Source organism: Crinia signifera, chromosome 4 (assembly GCF_055691185.1).
Source record: "Crinia signifera chromosome 4, ASM5569118v1, whole genome shotgun sequence".
NCBI classification, from domain to species: Eukaryota; Metazoa; Chordata; class Amphibia; order Anura; family Myobatrachidae; genus Crinia; species Crinia signifera.
This window is the reverse complement of record NC_139220.1, coordinates 191909676-191930859: the sequence shown is the minus strand read 5'-3', so window position 1 is coordinate 191930859 and position 21184 is coordinate 191909676. Positions and strand designations below refer to the sequence as shown.

The 21184-nt window shown below is 42.4% G+C and overlaps 1 protein-coding gene across 5 annotated transcripts in view; it reads right to left on the bottom strand.

The window, feature by feature from the left end:
* Positions 1 to 21184, bottom strand: part of NRF1 (nuclear respiratory factor 1) — a 51826-nt gene that overhangs the window by 17461 nt on the left and 13181 nt on the right. For all 5 annotated transcript variants that reach the window (XM_083183295.1, XM_083183296.1, XM_083183294.1 and 2 more), the window contains exons 3-8: positions 20531 to 20645; positions 18428 to 18554; positions 16468 to 16608; positions 6899 to 7057; positions 1748 to 1942; positions 805 to 906 (exon numbers count right to left, since the gene is read on the bottom strand). In XM_083183295.1, coding sequence (XP_083039421.1) covers positions 805 to 906; positions 1748 to 1942; positions 6899 to 7057; positions 16468 to 16608; positions 18428 to 18554; positions 20531 to 20645 — 839 coding nt within the window. The remainder of the gene's footprint in view (positions 1 to 804; positions 907 to 1747; positions 1943 to 6898; positions 7058 to 16467; positions 16609 to 18427; positions 18555 to 20530; positions 20646 to 21184) is intronic.

Genomic DNA, 21184 nt, shown 5'->3' with positions numbered 1-21184 from the left:
AATGTGATACTGCATACAAATTCCTCTGCAAAAAAATACTAATCCTAACGAATTAGATCAGCGAATTATGATGCGAAATGAAGGACAAAGGTTATTTTCTCAAGTACAGTAAATAGTACATTATTAGCATTAGAATCTCAAATTAGAATTGAGATGCAAATTCATGAAAAAGTTTTCAATCACGGGAATTCCAGTCCAAGGTGGAGCTACTAGTCACACCAGGTGTCTTGACCATAGGAAGTCATGTGACTGTTTAAAAATAATCGCCCACAAAAAGCAAATTATGCCCAGAAAATAAGATTTTCTGAAACTATTGTAAAATTAATCAAATACTCACTGATGACATATACAGATTACACCCTACTGGAACAGTAATGGTCAATGACATATTGGACTGGAGTAGGAGCGAGAAAGGCAATGATATTTGTCCTTCCAAATTAAATGGTAAACTCCAAATTCCATATACAGGTTGAGTATCCCTCATCCAAATATCCGCTATCCAAATTATTCCGAAAACCATATTTTCCAGAATGTACTTTTTTTGTGTGCTAAAAGCACTACTGGGGACATGGTATGTAACTGGCACTAAATATGTGTAAGAAAATGATTGCTTAGCATTTACATTTAGTCCCTGAGACACCTAAAAATATTCAGAAATACGGACTAATCCGTTATCCAAAATTCTTCTGGTCCCGAGCATTTTGGATTAGGGATACTCAACCTGTAGCATGAATACAACAGTGTTCCAATTCATGATCCCTCATTTACAGTATTCTTTCTGTCTGTATGCTCTTCATGTCTTACCTCTCCATCACTGACTGTGGAATAATTCACTTGTGCAACAGTGACTGTAGTTGGTAGCTCTGATGCGTCTGCAAGGGTGGCAACTGTGGCTCCGGTACCAACCTGTGATAAACAAAGCATTCATCTTACAGTCTATTCCTAAAACAAAGAACTACAGGAAAACTGTATATAAAATGTAGGGACCATAGACCATGGTAATAGCTCAGCAACTTACATATTAAACAGAATACAACTTTAAACAACTGAAACGTTACTCAAGAACAAGGTTAACAGAAAGTGGAGGTAAAATGCAGTACCAGATAGTGGGCGCAGTGATATCCTGTGATGCATAAGAGGTATACATGCAAGTGCTACTACCACTGTTAAAAAAATCCACTAAGTAGACTGTCTTAAATATGAATTAAGAGTTTTAAGGACTTCACTGTAAGGAATCAGATAAAAAAAATTCAAGATGGCGCAGGGGCAGAAATCAGAACTAATAAAAGGAATGGAAGAATTGAATTATAAAAAGATGGGGGGGGGGGGAAATCCCTAGGAGGTGCCCCAAAATATGTATACATATATTTAAGGTCAACACAAAGATTTGGCAAACTAACTTTCATACCATGGATCATACAGAGGACAAGGTGTCACGGATTGGTGATGAAGGGACTACTTACAGTTCAGAGTCCTGTTACTTATACAGTATAGCTTAAAATCACAAACAACAACAACCTAGACTTTATATCATTTTCTATAGCTATACCACTGTACAATATATAAACAAATTGCAAACTAGAGTAAATTAACCTGCCACAACAAAAATATGGAGATCCAACGCAACAGAACATAGAAAAATAAAGCAGTAAAATCTTATTGTTGAAAATATATGTGATTGTAGAACACAGTTTTGATAGACCCTTCTGTGGGACTCACACTACAATTAGAGACTGGAGCAACAAACCTGAATTAGGGACACTGTACCATCTGGGTTGCTGATCGTCTGTACCACAGTTTGTGAGGGCACGAGATGTGCAATGCTATGTGTGGTTTGCACATGATGTGGCTGCTGATCCTCAAATGCATATAAAAGGTCTTCTCTCCCATGTTGTTTGTAACAGTTCTTTACTATCGTTCGCAATGCTTGCGTCCAAGAAACCTGCAATAGGGAGGGTCATTATTGCTTTTTGGTGTACAGTAGAAGTAATTTATGATTAATCTGCATGTTCCATTAAAGTAACATTCTCTGCATAGATGGGGGGTGTGGCCTGGAGTGACTGAGGGAAGATGTGTCTGCTGGCTCTCCCACCTAATATCCTGAATTAACCTCCTTTTGTGGCTGCGCTGCCTCTAAAAAACAGGCTGGGACGACTTCTAAACCTCTCCTGCATAGCTGTGGTGTCCCGGTGGGGCTCTCCCTGCGCTCATCGCCACTTGTTACATTGCGCAACATTTCACAGCAGGGATACGGGCTGCGCCATCAGCCGCCGCCAGCCGTGGGTGGGCTCCCCTGCTAGAACCCGGCGGAAACACTATACAACCTTCGGTGACTGCCTGTACAGACTGACAGTCCGGACTGGACATACCCGCCGCCCGCTGCCACTCAGCTGACAATCTTGGTGATCGTGCAGAGCCCGTGGCCATCTTTGACTCTCCTGGCCAGCGTTTTTGCAAGGAGCACGTGGCTTATCTGTAGCGGTGAGTCTGTATCGTTTACTCCTGATGATCTGCAGTCTGGGTTTCTGCTACTGTGCTCTCCATCTCTACTTCAAGCTATAAAGTCAGCAGCAGAGTGCTGAATATTATCTTATATATTACCTTACACATCGGTGTCATACTATATATACTATGGACAATTTATTTGTTCTCCACCATAACCATGGCCATCGCTCATCTCCTTGACTTTATACAAGCCTCAACCCAAAGAATCCTTTTTAAACTTGAGGAATTGCGACAGGGAAATTTGTCCCCTTCCTGTGCCCGCGCAGATGGTGACGACAGGGCTATATCTGATGTATCTGTCTGTTATACATCTCTAGCTCCTGAACACCTACAGGCTACGCAGATAGAGACTCCTTCTGCCCTCTCTACTCCTGCATATGGGAAGGACGAAAATAAAACAGCTCTCCTTGATTACTGTACCCCTCTCTCTCATGCGAATGTTGCAGCTTGGTATGTGAATATACCTGTCCTCTTACGCGCCATGAATATGCTCCAAGCTGGTGATGGGTCTATTCTGCTCACTTATAACAATCCTGCTATGCCTATAAAACGTGCACGCGATGGAAACCGATTTCTTTATGAGACTTTCTCTGGATTGATAGACCGCTGTCCCTCCAAGCTGCAGTACTGTGGGATCGCCAGGATGCTCATGATATGGCTACTATTGCCACTGCTGGATATCCTGAAACCTCTAATATCTACATGCAGTGAATCTACTGCGGAGTGTTCTGGACTGTATGGGGATGGGACTAGCGCTATACTTATCCCATATCAGGACGTTTGTGCTTGGCCCGACTGAAGATGTGGTTCCCTTCTCTAATGAAGAGGTTATGTCCGAATGTGATCACTTCATATTATTAACCGTGTTATATGCTATCTAATCCTATTTTGTCCTTGTCTGATTTTGTTGTTCATATTGAAACTATATCCTGATAAGGTTTTTTTTTTTAACCTTAATGGTAGGCAGCTCAGCTGTATAGGCTCCCGGTGGGAGAGCCTGTGCAAGCTCAGTTCAAGGTCATTAGTTTTTTGTCCCTACACATTTGGGTGGGTGGGTTGGGGGACGTAGATAGTTAGTAGGGGGGGGAGTGTTGGGCACTATTTAAGGGATCCAAGTATACCTGGGTTGGGGTTTAGGTCATACAGGGAGGGGGGTTAATTGGGGGGGTTGCTTTGTGGGGGTTTTATTTTATTTCTTGTTAGACACGTCGTTGTTACTATCCTATATTGATTGCAGCTTGAGTGGATACAAAGATTCTGTTTATACTATGTGACAGAGGGGATTGTCCATCTAGTTTTCATAAGACCGTTTTATATACAGTATATTCCTGCTACTTTTACACCAGACACTTACCCGAATGGTGCCTTCGGGTATTTCTGTTGGTAGAAATATATGGGAATTATTTCTTATATCCTGTAATAAATACTTGTCTCCTTTGGTACGATTGCACTATGCTAAGTGTTTACCTGGATATATACCACCTATACAATTCCGTGTCTATTTGTTTGTTTGTCTTGTTTAATTGTGTGTGAAAAATCAATAAAAAATTATTGAATTAAAAAAAAAAAAAAAAAACACATTCTCTGCATAGATCAGTGATTGTCTGAGATTTTAAAACAAATTCAGAAACTCATTTTTTTTATGAGAAATTGTTTATGTCGCATAAAATATTACGCAGAAGAGGCCATAGGAAATGAGACATAAGATGCACTAGTATGGCAGATTTGCAAAACTGAGTTTAGTTTTATATAGGAAATATAAACTAATTTTTTTACACGTGTAGTAAACCAACCTTCCTCAATTATTCTACCAGCCACTTATACTTTATACCCCTTTCCCACTGCAGCTCTTACACGGTAAAGTGCTGTTTTTTTAGTCTTTTTAAATGGGTAGAGCTGCATTGGGAAAGCTCCAGGGTGCTTTACCCATTTAACAAATACCGGTATTTGTTAAACGGGTAAAAAGCAGTGTCCCGTTTAAGACCAGTTTTTTTTTTTTGTTGGGCAGTGGGAAAGGGTCTTTAACAGTATCCCACACTGGTCTCCCCCCTCCCTTGGTACCTTGCAGCTGGTACCCCCCCTGGTACCCCTTCTCCCTCCCCCCCCCTCCTTCTCTGGTACCTGGCAGCAATCCTGGGGATACAGGCAGCGTGGCTGTGCTCAGGCGGAGGAAGCAGGTCCATTAGGAGAGTGTGATTTCATCGGCGGGGTCCCTGCTGTAAATAGGAACTAGCGCATATGTAATGAGTGGCTCATTCATACGTGCATATTTTAATGAGTGGCTCATTCATATGCGGATATTTAATGAGCGGGATCCGCTTCCTCCTAGTGACCCGTGCACGCCCGCTGCCTACCTCCCTGCCAGGTACCAGGGGAGGGAGTGTTACTAGGTGCTGCCTACTGCATGGTATATTACTGGTTAATTACAGTGTACCTTTCACAACCGATGCAATGTGAAAGGTACAAAAACAGTAATTAACCATTAATACACCGATTACAACATGCAGTGTGAATGGGGTTAAACTTGCTCTGACTCGGTTAAAGAAACGTTTTAAAAAAACATGTCAGAGCAGGTTTGGTGTTGGGAAAGCAGCATTATTCTGTTCTAGGTTTCTATACCTTAATTGAGCAAAAGACTTCAAGCAGTTTGTGCTGTAGTTCACACTTATTATATTGTGACTTCATGTCTAAAGAGTTAACTGAACAGCACAGGCCATAATGTATAAGTGTATACACTTGGTCTGCATCAGCAATTTAGACACAAAATGACATTCACTAACATATCTTCTTCCAGTAACATGGTGCTTAAAAGCAACCGTGATCTGCAGTATTATGAAAAGTATTAGACAAGCCAAATGTCACTTTTCACCCTATTATTTTATGGTGTTGTGGAGATGCAGTGAATGCAAACACATTTCGAAGATTTTACTTTTCAAAAGTTAATTTATGCACGGTTACTTTGGTCTTCCATTAAATAAAACACTCCTTTTCAGTAAGTCAGGACAGGATGCTGTGATGACTATTAAGCCCTGTACACATGGAGCGATTTGATCCAGTATCGCCGGCTAAATGGTAGCTGAGCGACCATATCACCTGTGGGTTGTGTGTGTACTGGATAAATCGCTAGGAGTGCACTGCATTAAGGGCTGGCTGCAGGACCACAACAAGATTTAGTATATTTCTGGGCACACAATACAGGTGTTGTGTTACCATCTCATGCCCTTTTGTCTGCATTTGTTTGTGGACCATCCTATTTGGTGAGAATCCTGCTGCAATGTTACCTCCATTTCATTTAAATTTTTGTCTGTAAAATAAAAACTGCATTGGAATGTTAATTGGATGCCCATGGAGATGTCACTGTCCCTCCCTATACGCTGTATGTCTACTAAGTGTAGACCAACCTAAACAAATGGTTATTTTTTCCATATTGTAAAAATAACCCCAAGAGAAATCAACAGTACTTCACTATTGTATGCCTTGTGTGTTTCCATTTTTCTAGGTATTATCCTTTTGAGGAGGACCCTCGAGAAGTGAATTTTACAAAACATCTGATTGGCACCTAGGAACAATCTATTTATTTGGCTTAGAACATCAGCACCCAGAGATATACCAAGTCTTGTTGTGGTATTGTATGTGGGAATGTGAGGTGTCACATTTTAACTTAGACGTATCTCAGAGCTGCTTAGAGCACTATTTCACTTCTCTCAATTTTGTATATTACGCTATTTGCAGGAGATTATGGCTAAGAATCACTGGTCGCTGGTGCACAATGCACTGTGCACCAGCGACTTCTAGTTAAAATAGAATATAGATTTTCAGCCAAAATCGCTGGTCGCTGTTGGTCACTGAGCAATATACTGCTGAGAGATATTAAGCCAAAATTGATCCATGACCATATTGCACTGTGTGTACGCACACCTTTCCAGACCATGTGCTGCAATATTACAGTAGCTATCTGTGACAGACCCAATACTGCAGCATGTGTAGCCAAGGAAAGACAAAGCTGGCTCATAGTAAGTGAATGTTGGTAAGAGGACAGCAAATTAATGCTACTGACGTGTTTCCGTGAGGAACTGTACTATCAGTTCTCAGTTAAACTGTAAGTAATCCAGCTACTGGCGCAATAAACCAAACTGTAGCTGGATCACTCAACCAATTTGCCAAAGTGTGTGGTCAAATTAGACATACATAACATCCCATCGCTCTACAGTTAGCAACCTATGAACTTTATTTAGCTTCTGATTGGATACTGGAGCTCCTAGAGTTGGGAAATAAATCTTTTATGAAAACAAAGAAACACTTTACGTATTAGACAAGCATCTATCTTACAAAGGCATTATTAATGGATACTCATCTAGCTCCCAAGTAAAACATTATTAGAAACATAACTTACCCTTTGTTTCTGCTCTTCTGTACGGACGTCACTGCGAACATTAGCCCATGGTATGTCATCAGGCCACCAAATGGGTTTACAACTCTCCTTTCCCCAGCCTGGTTTACCTCGCCCTGTGGAGTACTTCAGCATCTCTGGGATGAATGCGCGCAATTGAGCCTACAAGAGACATTGAGAGTGGTAGGTTAGAAAGAATGTGCAGCCATAGGCAGATTAGACAATCTGTTGGGTTCTGAGCTTTAATTGCTCACTTCTACCTATTTCACATCGCATTGCCAGGTTGGACCCAGGTCCGGCACTTTTACATTAAACCCAGGTTGCCCATTATATACAGTCCGACCCCTTTTATATACTGGGTTGAATTGCCAGGTTGTGGTAAATGGGTTATAGGGATTGGAGCTTTCACACCTCACCTCGACCCAACAACAACCTGGCAGTAACACTGGTTTGAGGTGCAGTGTGAAAGGGGTACAAAGTTCTTGTGAAATGTCAAGACACAGAACAGTATACTGTTTAAGCAGCATTGTACAACGATGCAATCACAACGCTCGCTTTCTTCACAAACTTCGTTATGGAGCTTAGCAGAGGCCACTGGAGTGTCAAATTACTAGAAAAAAAGGGTTTTTAGGGAGCAAGCTGATATTTAGGCAGCAGTGCCATCTTAAACCACTTTGTTTAGGATAGCGAAGACCTTCATCCAGCATGTATAGGACACTTCATTCGGATTGGCTTACTGCCTTCACAAAGTTGTTTGAGCACATGCAACTTAGATACTTAACCTTAATAATGTTCCCTTTGTTTGTAAACATAATACTTTTTGTGCATCCAGAATCTTAATGTACACCCCTTGTATATTGTACCATCTGATGTCTGAGAATTGAAGACAATGCTCAGAAAGCTTTCATCAACAGCATCAGCTGTTCGCTCACCTTTTATCTAACAATACGCTTACATTCTTACCCTCTAAAAAAAAAGAAAGATATAGTAGACCATTAGATTACAACCACCAAGCTTCCATCCTGTGATGTAGTATACAGTCACAGATACCAGCAGGGGTGGCCAAAAGTGTGACAGGCTGATTCTAATTGTATCAACACTGGGCATATTGCATCAGGTACCGTGGCTACCACCATTCTGGGATGGCAGTAGACCATGGGCTATACACCGCATTACCGGCGAGGTAGTGCTGATAGGATTAATTGGGCATGTGCAGACCCCTGCCACCTGGCTCTGCACATCACATCAGAGTCTATGCGTGTGCATACATACTGCCGACAGCATGGCATATTACAATGCAATTACAGTAACATTCTGCCCAAATAACATTGTATATGCAACACTTATTAAATGTGCATCTATATGTGGAGGGCTGGAGAAATTGAATGTGTTTTTTTTCCTGTGGGGGCCAAAGGGTAGACAGTCCCTACACTCCGCAAGATAACATTGTGCTTTTTATGAATACACAAATATGCCAACTTGGTAGGTGACAAAACAGAAACTAATAGTCCCTCTGCCTCTGTCCTATAGGAAAACAGGTGATATGATGTGCAACATACATGTATTGGCTTCGATAGATAGAAAACTAAACATTCAATGCTTTATTACAGCATTGTATAGAGCAGTGGTTCCCAAACTGTGTGCCGTGGCTCCCTGGGGTGCCTCGGGACACAAGCAGGGGTGCCGCGGCTTGGTGGTCTAGGACCAACTCAAATTATTAATGGTTAATTATTTATGAGCAAAACCAGTGCTGGTGGCTGCCAATCATAGAATGTGTACAAACAGAAGCAAATACTGCCCTTTACCACATAACTGCCACTAAGAATCGCATATAAACCCAATCTAATAAATTTTTTTGGGACCTAGGGGTGCCGTGAAAAAAATTCTGATTCTCTAGGGTGCCGTGAATCAAAAAAGATTGGGAACCTCTGGTATAGAGCATTAATGTTTTAAAGTAAAAAGGTAAGCTGCCCTTGACAATATTCTGCACATGCTCATAACATGACAATTAAAAGACAAGGAATAAAGCAATTCGACAACAATTTTTTTATTTACCAGGACCATTCTAATTTCCTGCTAGCACAGTCCTACAATAAGAATACAATTCCCTGCTTCTGTCTGGTGTAACCTTACTCTCCAGGGTAATCACTGCCTAAATGCAACTCTGTGGAAACATTTCACATCCAAAAGTGCCAAGGAAACCGTTTATCCTACACAGCTAACTTTTCACTCAGTTAAAATGATTTAGAATTGTTCCATCAGGGAAGCTAAGGGCCACACAAAAAAAATATGGTTCACAAACTGGCAGAGAAGAGACTTTCCCAATCAGCTCGCAAGAGTTAAAAATGAAATATATTTTTGAATTGGGCACACTCCAGCCAGGAGGGCTAAAATTAATTTCGAAGTGAAATGGTTTCTTTAAAATTTTCTAATATTTAGCATCTGTAACTTTAAGAATGTAAGGTTTCTTGTATCCCTGTTTTGAAAACTGGATATGGTAAGAAATCAGTAGCACATCAAGAACCTAAACAAACCTTGAAAGGGGGAAAGCGAAAAAGTAAACAAATGCTTACTGGCCAATGCAAGGAGCAGGGCAGACAAAATTAGGGAACTAGAAACAGTGACCACAAGGGATTATGATGATATAATTGGTATGACAGAAACATGGTGCAATGAGTCAACACAACTGAGCTATAAACATGGAGAGATACACCCTTTCAGAAAAGACAGGGAAAATAGAAGAGGGGGGTGTTCCTTTATGTAAGAACGAACTTAAAACAATGTGGGAAGGAAATGAGCTTAGGGATAGCTGAGGATAATACAGAGGCTGCGTGGGCAGTGATAACTTCTAACAAAAAAATCCAATAAAACTTTTGGTACTTGTGTATTAGCAGGGCGCCCATTACGTAATTTGCGTAGTGGTGTATTGAGAATACCAATACACCACTAAGCTGGATACGTAAACTACGTAACTTATGTAACTGGAGCTGTGCTAATACACAATGGTTCATATCCCCACTATCCACGTCATACTCCCAGTATCCATGTGGGCGTGGAGTTAGTTTTATAAAGTGTGGCAAGCGCAGCGAGCCACTGAGCCGGAAGCGTGGGTATTTAATTGGAGTAGTGCCGCTGGGGGAGCAGGGAAACCATGTGATGCTCCCCCAGCGGCAGTACCCTGAATTACATACATTGTTGGTGCCGGGGAGTCAATGCCACGCTGCCCACACTACTCAAGCCCCGCCACTCGCCCTTCAGGGCCGGGACCCCCGTCCCAGCTCAGCCCCGTCCCCACTGCGCGCATAACGAACGTCAAGCTAGCAGGGCGCCCAGCTAGGCTACATTGATATCGTAGCCCAAGGTACGTTGTCAGCATGGCGTAGCTGGGCGCAATTATGCCCAGCGTGTATGCCCAGCAATGATTGCTATCATCGCTGGGGGGAAAGCCGCTCAGTGTATACACACTGAGCGGCTTTCCCCTGCCCGGGGAGAGGACGGCTTTGCATAGTGCAGCGCTATGCAAAGCCATCCTCGAAATCGCTCATCTGCTGGTTATACCAGAGCAAGAGATTTTCAGGAGGCAAAATGCTATTTAAGGCTTATACACACACTAGTCTATTTTCAACTGAAAGTCGCCCAGTGTGTATGCCCCAGTGATTGCTGACTAGCGATGATGCGCGTTTCCACATCATCGCTAGGCAGTCGGCTGGTTTTACCACCACATCTAGCGAGGATGAATGGCTTTTCAGCCATTATCGCTAGGTGTACGTTCACCAGCCTGAAAGAGGATACCCTTTCAGCCCGGCTGACCGCGCTGCTCCCACACTACACGGACTGCTCGACTCCCTTGCCCAGCTACACAGCCTGGGGGAATGAACCCCCCCCCCCCCCCATACACACAGCCGCTGGCCACCAATGAATATTTTATTATAAGTGGAAATGTATACATGGCTCATGCGAGCGCGCATCATCCCTAGTCAGGCATCGCTTGCTGACTTTCAGCTGAAAATCGCTCAAAATGGTAATCTTTAGCAATTTTCAGCTGAAAATCATGAAGTGTGTATGGGCCATTAATATGGGTCAGGCTGATATATGCAGAAATATATCTCCAATTGTGTGCAAAATATTCAGCCGCCTCATACAAACCTGTAGCTTACCTGCATAAAGCCATCTGTGTCATTTTGTTCTTCTGATTTGTCCTAGCTCTTTCATGTATGAATATTGCATGCATGAAATCAGTGCTATTACATACATATTATTATTATTATTATAATTTTATTTATAAGGCGCCACAAGTGTTTCGCAGCGCCGTACAAAGGAACAATACAGGGAAACAAAACTTGGCATAACATTGAATAAATAACAAAAATACAGTACAAATAAAGAGCGCCACAGATCAATACACATTACAGCTTGGATATAAGTAGTGAGGACTCAATCAACAAACAACTAGAGGCTTGAGGCCAATGATGGAGAGGAGTATGCAGATGAAGATGGTCACTGAGTGTTGGAGTAAAGGAGAGCTGTGAGTGAAATGTGAAGAGAAGTGGGCTTTGACAACAGGAGGGAAGAGGGCCCTGCTCAGAGGAGCTTACAATCTAGTAGGAAGGGGAGACAGACAGATTACAAGAGGTGCAAGCGAGGGGGTGGTGGTTAGATAGCAGGATGTAAACAGGCAAGGGGTCGGAGAACCAGCTGGTTTATGCAGTGGAAGGGTACGCTTTGATGAATAGGTGAGTTTTCAGTGCCCGTTTGAAGCTTTGCAAGGTCGGGGAGAGTCTAATGGAGCGAGGGAGTGCGTTCCACTGAAGGGGTGCAGCACTATATGTAATAACTAGTAAGACCACTCGAAGCAAATGCTTTGAAAGCTAGTAAGTGATGTAGTTTCACTGGTACTCTTTACCTAGAACGGCGCCCGTCGCGGGCATCGCGGGTACATTTATGCCTGCCCGCGACGCGACCGACGCGATGCCCGCGATTTTCCCATTGAAAACCATGTTAAACCTGAAAAATCGCGATGCCCGCGACGCGATGCTCCCGATTTCCCATAGGAACCAATGTTAAAAGCCGCGATGGACCCGATTTTAGTGTTAAATGCCTCAATCCACCCGATTTGGCCATAGAAATCAATGTTAAATGGGCCACAGAGCCCATTAACCCTTAAATGTCCCCCCAATTTTTGTACGCCACCCCACGATCCACGCCAACCCGAAGCGTGGCGAGCGCAGCGAGCCCGCGAGGGGCGGCGGTACGCGTCCTACGACCTTTTCATGCCCTACTATCCACGTAGATGGCAGCGTTTCGGTGGCAGAGACATCTTTAAAGAGAGCAGGCACTCACCAGCACTGTAAATTTGCACCATTTCTTACTCATATGAGGTTAATTAGCATTCAAATTGGCAACCCCTACTGTCAGATGTAGAAATAATGACTAGCCCTGTGTAGCCAAGAGGCTCGGTTGCCTTGTAAATTACAACCTCTAGAGACCTGATCAGCTGAAGAAGCTGTCAGACCAAAACCTGTTCATCTGTAAGAATCTAATGGAGAAGGACAGATGATCTAGGTGTCAGTTTGCAAGTAAATCTGCACTGCACTCAGAGCAATTGCTACTTCTCCAGAGACCCAAAGGGACCTTATAACACAAGTCTTCATTTGCAGTTCTTACATACAAATGTGAAACTAGCTAAAGTTTACAGGATGACCATGTAAAAACACCAGGGACACAAATTACTGGCTAATCTTCACACTGATCTGTTCATCTCAAATACCCATTGGTTGTATAAAGACATGAAATCATAGTAAAGCTGGGTACACACTGGGTGACAGATAGTTAACAATATGGACTATATCAATATCATGTGCACTTCATCCAGTGTGTACGTTTAATATTGTTAATGATCTCCCCCATCATTTGTACATGCAGCTCAAATTGACAATATTAATCAGCAACTGCATGCACGGAGCAGGTGACACAACTGATTGACCAATATAGCTCAGTGTGTATGCACTATAGCAGTGGTGGCCAACCTGTGGCTCTTGAGCCTCATGCGGCTCTCCCCCTTGTAAAGTGCGGCTCCCGCCGCCCACCATCTGTCCCAGTCCCTCCTGCTGACGGTTCCCTGAATCCCTTCTCCTACTGAGGGGAGGAGAGCGCGCATCGCGCATCTCTCTTACCCCTTACTGTGCATCCTTGTGACTGGGCCGTCTGCCAATCAGAGCTCGTGGGCCAGCAGCCAATCAGGAGCCGGCCAGCGAGCTTTGATTGGTGGGCGGCCCAGTCACAGGGAAGTGAGGGGGAAGGAGAGGGGGGGTGCTGTGCTCTCCTCCCATCGGTGACATGACAGGAGGACTGCAGGGGGACACCAGACTGTCCTCTCCCCGCCTGGCAGCAGCAGCAACAACGGTGAGTGCTGCTGCTGGGAAATTTGCACTGTGGGGGCATAGCAGTTTGTGGCACTGTGGGGGCATAACAGTTTGTGGCACTGTGGGGGCATACCAGCTTTTTGGCACTGTGGGGGCATACCCGGCACCGTGTGGTGCATACCTGGCACCGTGGGGGGGCATATGTGTATCTGGCACTATTGGGGGCATATGTATATATGGCACTGCACTATTGGAGGCATATTTGTATCACACCCACCCAAGGGGTCAAAATAGACTACGCCCCTTTTTTTGGCGCATGCGCCTTTGGCGCGCGCATGATGTTGGCTCTTTAGCTTGACTACCGATATTTTTCGGCTCTTTACCTCTTACCGGTTGGCCACCCCTGCACTATAGCACTGCCAATATAGTTAACCGGGCGTGAATTGCTAAATATGTATACCCAGATTAAGCCCTTCAGCTTTTAAAAGATAAGATGCAAGATTGATAAACCTGACCAATCATTCTACAGTATAGGAGCTGTAACGCAATTGTCAAAACCTATCAATCTGAAAACGGATTTGATTTGTTATGGAGAATTACAAATGCTTTTAAATGTGACTCTGCGAGGAGACCTAGAGAACATGCACTTAGATTGGACAGATAAATCTTGTATGTATCCAGTTTGTCTGGTGGGAACAAACATCTGGTAACGTACGGGAGTGGATGACAATCAACAATTCGCTTCCAAACGATAGAAAATGGACAAAGACGATTGTTCGGATTAATTTGTTTCTTTAGCTTTAACGAATTTGTCTGAATCACCATTGACTGTTTTCCAGTGTGTGGGAGCAAATGTTCGATTCTCTTGTGCTCCTATACTGTACATTACCAGATTTTTGTTACCACCAGATATATCAGACACAGATGTGTACCCTGCTTTAGGGTTCCCATCAACACCAACATACATATTGCATTTCAATTTGGTGCCTAAGCATTTAAATGTCATGAAAGTCCTGTATACGAGAAAACATAGAAATTATAAAGGAATTAGCAAGAACTAGATATTTGACGTAAATCACTGTTTTGTTTATTTATGTATGCTAATTAGGTGCTGCAGATCCCTAATGGCACCATACAAATTAAGAATAAAACAAAAAAGAATAATTCCACTATTCAAATAAGCTTCTACAGGAGGTGTGTTTTAGAGCTTACTTATGTGTAAGAAAGCATGTTCTAGGTATAGGAGCGAACAGGACACTGCATGTACAGGTCCATGGCACCAGAATAGCTTTGCCTCACATAACACTGGAATGGAAAATAGAGCAATTAAAGTTGTGTCACCTAAAGGCCCACAGCTAGCCTAGTGCACAGCACACCTGAGCTCACTGCTACTTGTACCATTTAATGACTCCTCCTGATGAAAGGTTACTGGCACTTCCAAAGTTGCTGAGGTCTCCCAAAGGAAATCACCCTCCACTCATCTCATTCATGGTTTGTAATTTCAGCTTGCATTGAGAGAATGAAAATACTGCTGACTGCAATTATGGAGGCAGATTAATCACTTATTATAAGACAGGGAAACCATACATAAAAAACCCTCTTTAACCCTTTGAGTGCCAAGTGAATTTGTCAAAATAGGTGTGAAAATTGTCTAGCAAACATTTTTATTAATCATAATTACCTTATAAAGGAAATATAGGAGGGTATTCAATGTAGGATCACGGCTGTCGATCCCCAGCGACAGCAGTGATCCAGGCCCGTTTGCGATCAGATCGACCGTAGAACGACAGGCGGGATTCAATGTCCCGCCTGCCGCTCGACGCAAAGGGGGTGTGGCCGCGAATTTTCGATCTGCGGCCCAGATAACAACAATCCACGGCCGGTATCGGCAGAACGGGCCCGACAGCTTCTGAAGTCGGGCCCGTTCTGCCGTGATCCCTCATCAATGCTGTCGTTAATGAATTGGCCATCATTCACTGTTTGTCGTCGGTGAATTCTGAGTGTTGAATAGGGCGAATGACTTTTCCAGTCAAAAAATTTGCCAGGGAGCACGAAAATAGGACACATTGGAAAGAAAAGAAGCGAATCAGCCTCATTGAATACTGTCCAAAGGGTTAATATCCTGTTTTGTGAAAGTGTTTTTAAGTCTGCACAGAAAATGATACAATTCTGAAAAATAGTTTGTCATATTTTTGCAATTTTTTTAACGTTTTTAATCTGGCTATACTATTGGATCACCTGATAAAAAGACCCACTTTGCACGAAAACACACACTCTGGTCTGGAGTTGTTGAATGTATAGGGAATATGGGTGTAAGATGCTATTTGAATTTGTACAACTTAACGGATATTGGGGCAGATGTATTAAGCCTTAACAAGAGATAAATGCAAGGGTGATAAAGAGGTAAACAGCCATCCAATCAGCTCCTTACTGACTTTTTTTTTTTTACACAGTCTGTAACATGGCATTTAGAGATAAACGTCCAGCCAATCACATCCTATCACCCTTACATTTATCTCTTGTTAAGGCATAATACATCTGCCCCTTTGTATCCAGTGAATTTATTCTACAATGTGTCCATCTTTCATGGTATGTTTTATTGCTTTTACTATGGTGGCTCCGATTTCTTTTTCGTTCTTTTGAGTTTTATTTATTTTCTTTTATGTTTCTTATTGTGGTGTTGCATTATTGTAAACTTTCAATAAAAAGACAAAAAATAAATAAATATGGATATCTTCACCAGGTACCAACATGTCCACACTCACTTATCTGTGTGCCAATCCAGCATGGCACAGTCACGTGCAAATAATCCCACACCTGAGATGGGCTTTATAGTTTTATCAATCGGTTTACTTCATAACAAAATATAGACTTCAAGTGATTCCACTTTTTAAGTGCATTGGATATTTTAACCCATATGGCACTATTAGGTCAGTCTTCTAATTAAACCAATACAGGGAGTTGAGGAAGGGAACTTAGCAGCAGTCATAAACTAAACATACAGTATATTGTTTCAGCCCCCAGAAGTGGGTGCTCCCCTTTAGTTAGGAGTATGGTGCACTTTAATTATTACCTATAATGGTTAGCAAAACATGTAATGTGGTTCGTTAGCAAGTGGTCAAAGATACGAATATGTGCATTGCATCAGAGCACATACATGTCCCAGGTTTTCAGGGATCAGAACTGATGCACTGGTAGCTGCCTGCTCACCTGTGTCATCTTATCCACAGACACTGGAATGCCGTCAATAGTCAAGGGAGGCAAATCAGAGTTTATGTCCTGCTGGACAGGCGCATGTTCTGCCAGTGCAGTTTCAAGGTCCTCAAGGATCATACTCTTATACTTGCGAACCTAAGGGAGAGAGTGGGTGGTAAACAGAGATGAGAGCAATGCTCAGCTTCCTGGTCATTAGTACCATGACAGTCCCAGGGCTCAAAGGCACCTCTGGTAGAACAGATAGCAGCTAAAAATATACATTCTTCTGTGTCTCTGATGGATGAACAAGCAGGAAATAATGATGAAACTTTAAGCAATACCATTTATGTGAAATCTGTAAGATCTGAGCATATGAATGATATATTAATGAAATCTAAGTTTGAGCTATTTTCTCAAAATAACAGTTACGACAAATATTACAAACTAGATATTTTGGGCAATTCACTACTGCCTGCCAACAATTTCTCCAACACACCATCCCTCTTAGGATTTTAAATTGGTTTGATTGAAAGTACTGCTGTTTTCAGATCACAATTCTTACTAATTAATTCCATGAATTAACAGGGAGAATAAATGATTAGGAGCTATCCCGCAGACATACCACACGAAGGCCTATGGAAAAATTTCAACTATTTACTAAGGGCTGAATGTAGGAAGTCTGAAAGGTCCCTCCTGCAGTCGTCCCCACTCCCCCCTTTTGATTCTTTAAACAAGTTCAGAAAAGCAGTTTTCTTTGGCAGTTTCATCTCCGATAGCTGATGATATCTTACAATATTGTTAGCCACTGAAGTAGACCACAATATTGCATTTTCTTATGGTGAGAGATCACTGGTGGTAGCTTTCACTTGTACATGCACATCCAAACCTAGTAATCGCTTCCATCTCTTTACTGTTTGATGGGACAGGCTTGTCAGTACTGTTTATCAGTACCAGCAAGATACAGTTGTTAAAGATATCGGAAATAAAATGAAATTAATTCCTAATTACAGCAAAAAGTAATGGTCATTTATGGCGCTTTAAAGTAATTCTTAATAAATAAACCGCTAAAAGCAAAAATACATACCTTTTAAAAATTTAAATCATGGTAATTTAGTTTATGGACTAATTACTATTTGCAATAAAACATTAATCAAAACTGCAGCCATGGTCACAAATGGAACTAGACATTACTAGTTGTGAAACTATATAGGCGTTTCCATCTGCCATTGTTCCACATGTCACTCTACTATGCCTTTTACAAATAAGCTCAAAAACCATATCATATGGCACTGGTAAATGGACCTCAAAAAGGTTTGTGTAGAAAAAGTAGTGCTGCCATTTATACGAAAATGTAGAAATGATATAGTTTTATGGCGATTGATCCCTCTACAGATATCACATTGTATCTGAAGAGTCAGCACAGCAGATATTTCACAGAAACCTTAAGCAAATTGGCAGCTATTGCTGCTAACAGGACGACAGTGCAGTGACGTAAATGATAGCTGTATGTTCTCTATCCAACTTAATATGCCGTTACAATAATTGCATTATTGAACACTATCGTTTCAGTAGCAAAAAATAGCCGCTCTTGGCGTGTCTAGTGTCCAGCGTCTTTTCTGCCAAAGACACGTCTTAGTCACAATGCGATGCTGCTCCAAGAGCCTGTCTATTAATTTGATGTGTGACACGGGTATATCTGCCCCAATACAAGTTCTGTTCTGCGCTATGGCTCAGTCACACACAATATACAAGTGTCATATCAAAATAATCAGCAGAGTCTCCTGGTGCGTCCTAGGTGCACCATGCTATAACCAACATCCATTTTCGGAACAAACAAGACTGCCCACAGTCTCATGAGACCTGATGGCTTACTTGCGCAAGGCATCTCACGATGCATGGCATATGGAGACTTGATGTAGGGGGACACATCTGCATACGTAGCTGAAATGGTAGCTGAAAAAAAAGGTCTACTCACCACATTCTCCAGTGGTGCTGCCCCAAATACTTTAAAAACTGGGTTGGGTTTGGAAGGGGAGATGCACAGGACGATGGCTTGCTGACCCACTCTGGTGGTATACTCATCCAAAGTCGCTCGCAGCTTTCTAGAAACAGAAGCAAAGGACAAGTACAGAAACTTAATACTTTATTAAGCAAACAATGCTCCCACTTCTCCTTTCATTTTTCCTGATCCATTCTCTGTGCCCCCATACAGGTCCATACATTCTCTCCTACATCATGTATTTCTATGTACATTTGTAAGGTGCCCACCAGATCATTCTGAATAAGCGACTGTAAGTATACTGAATATGCTCTAAATCATATCATGAAAATATAAAATTTTCTAATCTGCATCCACAAGACCGAGAGATTGCCATAGCTAGCAGTATTCAAATGACTACTCTGTTATTTGCTCAGCCTATAAAGAACAGGCAAAAGAACACAGCCTAAATAGATCGGGCAGTCCCTAGCAAGACTGATGATGTATAACAGTTTAGCTAAATATGTGTACAACTATTTTATATGTCTCTTCAGACTTTACAGGCAGTAGTAAGAGTACAAACTTCTAAGACTGCTGTATATACACACACACATATATATTTGTACATAATAAGCACTCCCACTATACTCAAAGCACGTTATGCTGCATTGAGGCCTTGAGAACACATATGAAATGCTGCTGATCGCATACAAGGTTTTTCCTATACTTGGTTTTGAAAAACCATGTGTACAAGACCATATATCAGCGGTTCCCAAACTGTGCGCCGCGGCTCCCTGGTGTGCTGCGGCGATGTCACTGGGGAGCCGTGGCTGCACAGCCTGCCCTTTAATTATGCAATGTGAGGTGCTTCGCATAGAGCATGCTCTGGTGGGCGCCACTATAAATAAATTAATAGACACCTGACCGGTGACTCTGGCTCCAGTGCACAGCCCGCTGCAGTCCCCTCCGTCCTCTATGCATGAGTAGTAAGTGGCTGCCCAGCTCATTACAACAACTCACACAGCAGCAAGGAGTATGCTGGAGCAGCAGCTTGCAGGAAACAGTTTCGAGTGCGGGACACACTGGAGACTGAAGTGGCAGGTGGCCCACCCTGCCGCTGCCTACTTCAACTGAGCCTTCTATTTAATAATGCCTACATACAGTTATAAGTACAATAAATTAAATTTTCCACTTCCCCATGGTGCCCCCAGTTGTGCCATTTACACACATAATAGCCCCCAGCCGTGACGCTTACACACATAATAGCCCCCAGTCGTGACGCTTACACACATAATAGCCCCCAGTCGTGACGCTTACACACATAATAGCCCCCAGTCGTGACGCTTACACACATAATAGCCCCCAGTCGTGACGCATGCACCTAATGCCCCCAGTAGTACCCCACTAGCGGCGGCTGCTGTTCATTGCCTTGGCAGGGAGAGGATATGGTGGTACGGCTGCCGCTACGGTTGGGTGGGGGAGAAGTACGGGACTGGAGGAATCACAGCAGGTATCGGTGCTGGTTTTTCAGCAGTAGTTGAATATAGGCCATTTTGACCTAACTACTTTTATTTATTTTTTTTAAAAAGCTTTATGATTATTTCGGCTTAAGGGTGCCCTGAAAAAACCTGGAGACCAAAAATGTGCCTTGAACTGAAAAAGTTTGGGAACCACTGCCATAAATAATAGTAATCTGATGTTAGAAAGCATCGCCTACAACAAACATAAGCTACATGTTAATTATGCAACACTAAGGTTTATTTGTAACATTTCCAGCAAAATGATAGCGTAAATGTGTAATTTACCTTCTATTTTATAAATGGTCATTTTACAGGGAAAAAGAGAATGAGGTGTCTGATACCCAACACAGTTTCTAGGATTACAATATACAAATCATAGCTATGCCATACAAAGTCAGACTAGACGTATGTTTTAAGGTTACTAATAATGCGCAATCCTGCCACATACACAGCAATAATAGGAGGCATTACTATGACCTGCAGGCACAGAAGTAATACATGCTGCAAAAGCTAGTTTTGTTGTAAGTATACAGTATTTTGCATGGTACTGGTTTATTAGACTTTGGGAGGAAGCACTCACCTCAGTAGCCGCGTTTGCTGTCTTTTGCGTATGGATGGGTTTGATTCAAAGATATGAGGTCTCTTGCGTTTCTTTCCTGTTGCCACAGCAGCTGCAGCCGCCATCCCCACAGGGCCTACAAAAACAGAGCACTGAAAGTTACAATTATTTGTTGGATTACCACACATTTATAAGAATTACCTAAAAGGTGTACTGAACACCACATATTTGGGTCTCAACACCCCCAGGGAAGTCAGCCCAGTAACCAAGTGGCCAGGGGTTGGTGGGAGGCACGGCAGGTGGACATGCCTGTGGATCTGCGGGTATGACCAGGTGCCCCACCAGCCAATATATCGGGCTTAGGAAACCACTGAATAGCATGTCACATTTTGGCGGGCCCCAAATGAAATGGGGCTGCTGCCAGACATATCAGGCAGATGGTTGGTAAGTGTGTATGCACAAAATCATTAGTCAGGTCAGCAGGTCAGATCTGTCGGCCAAATGTGTACCCAGCATTAAGGTATTCTTAGAAATACTAATTTGAAACATTTACAATATAAAAGTTTTTATCTTTGTGTCACATATCAATACATTTTATGATTTTATATTCTTCCTTAAGTGTATATTTCATAATAGCAAATGTTATAATGTTCTTAATTTTGGCATTGCTTTCTC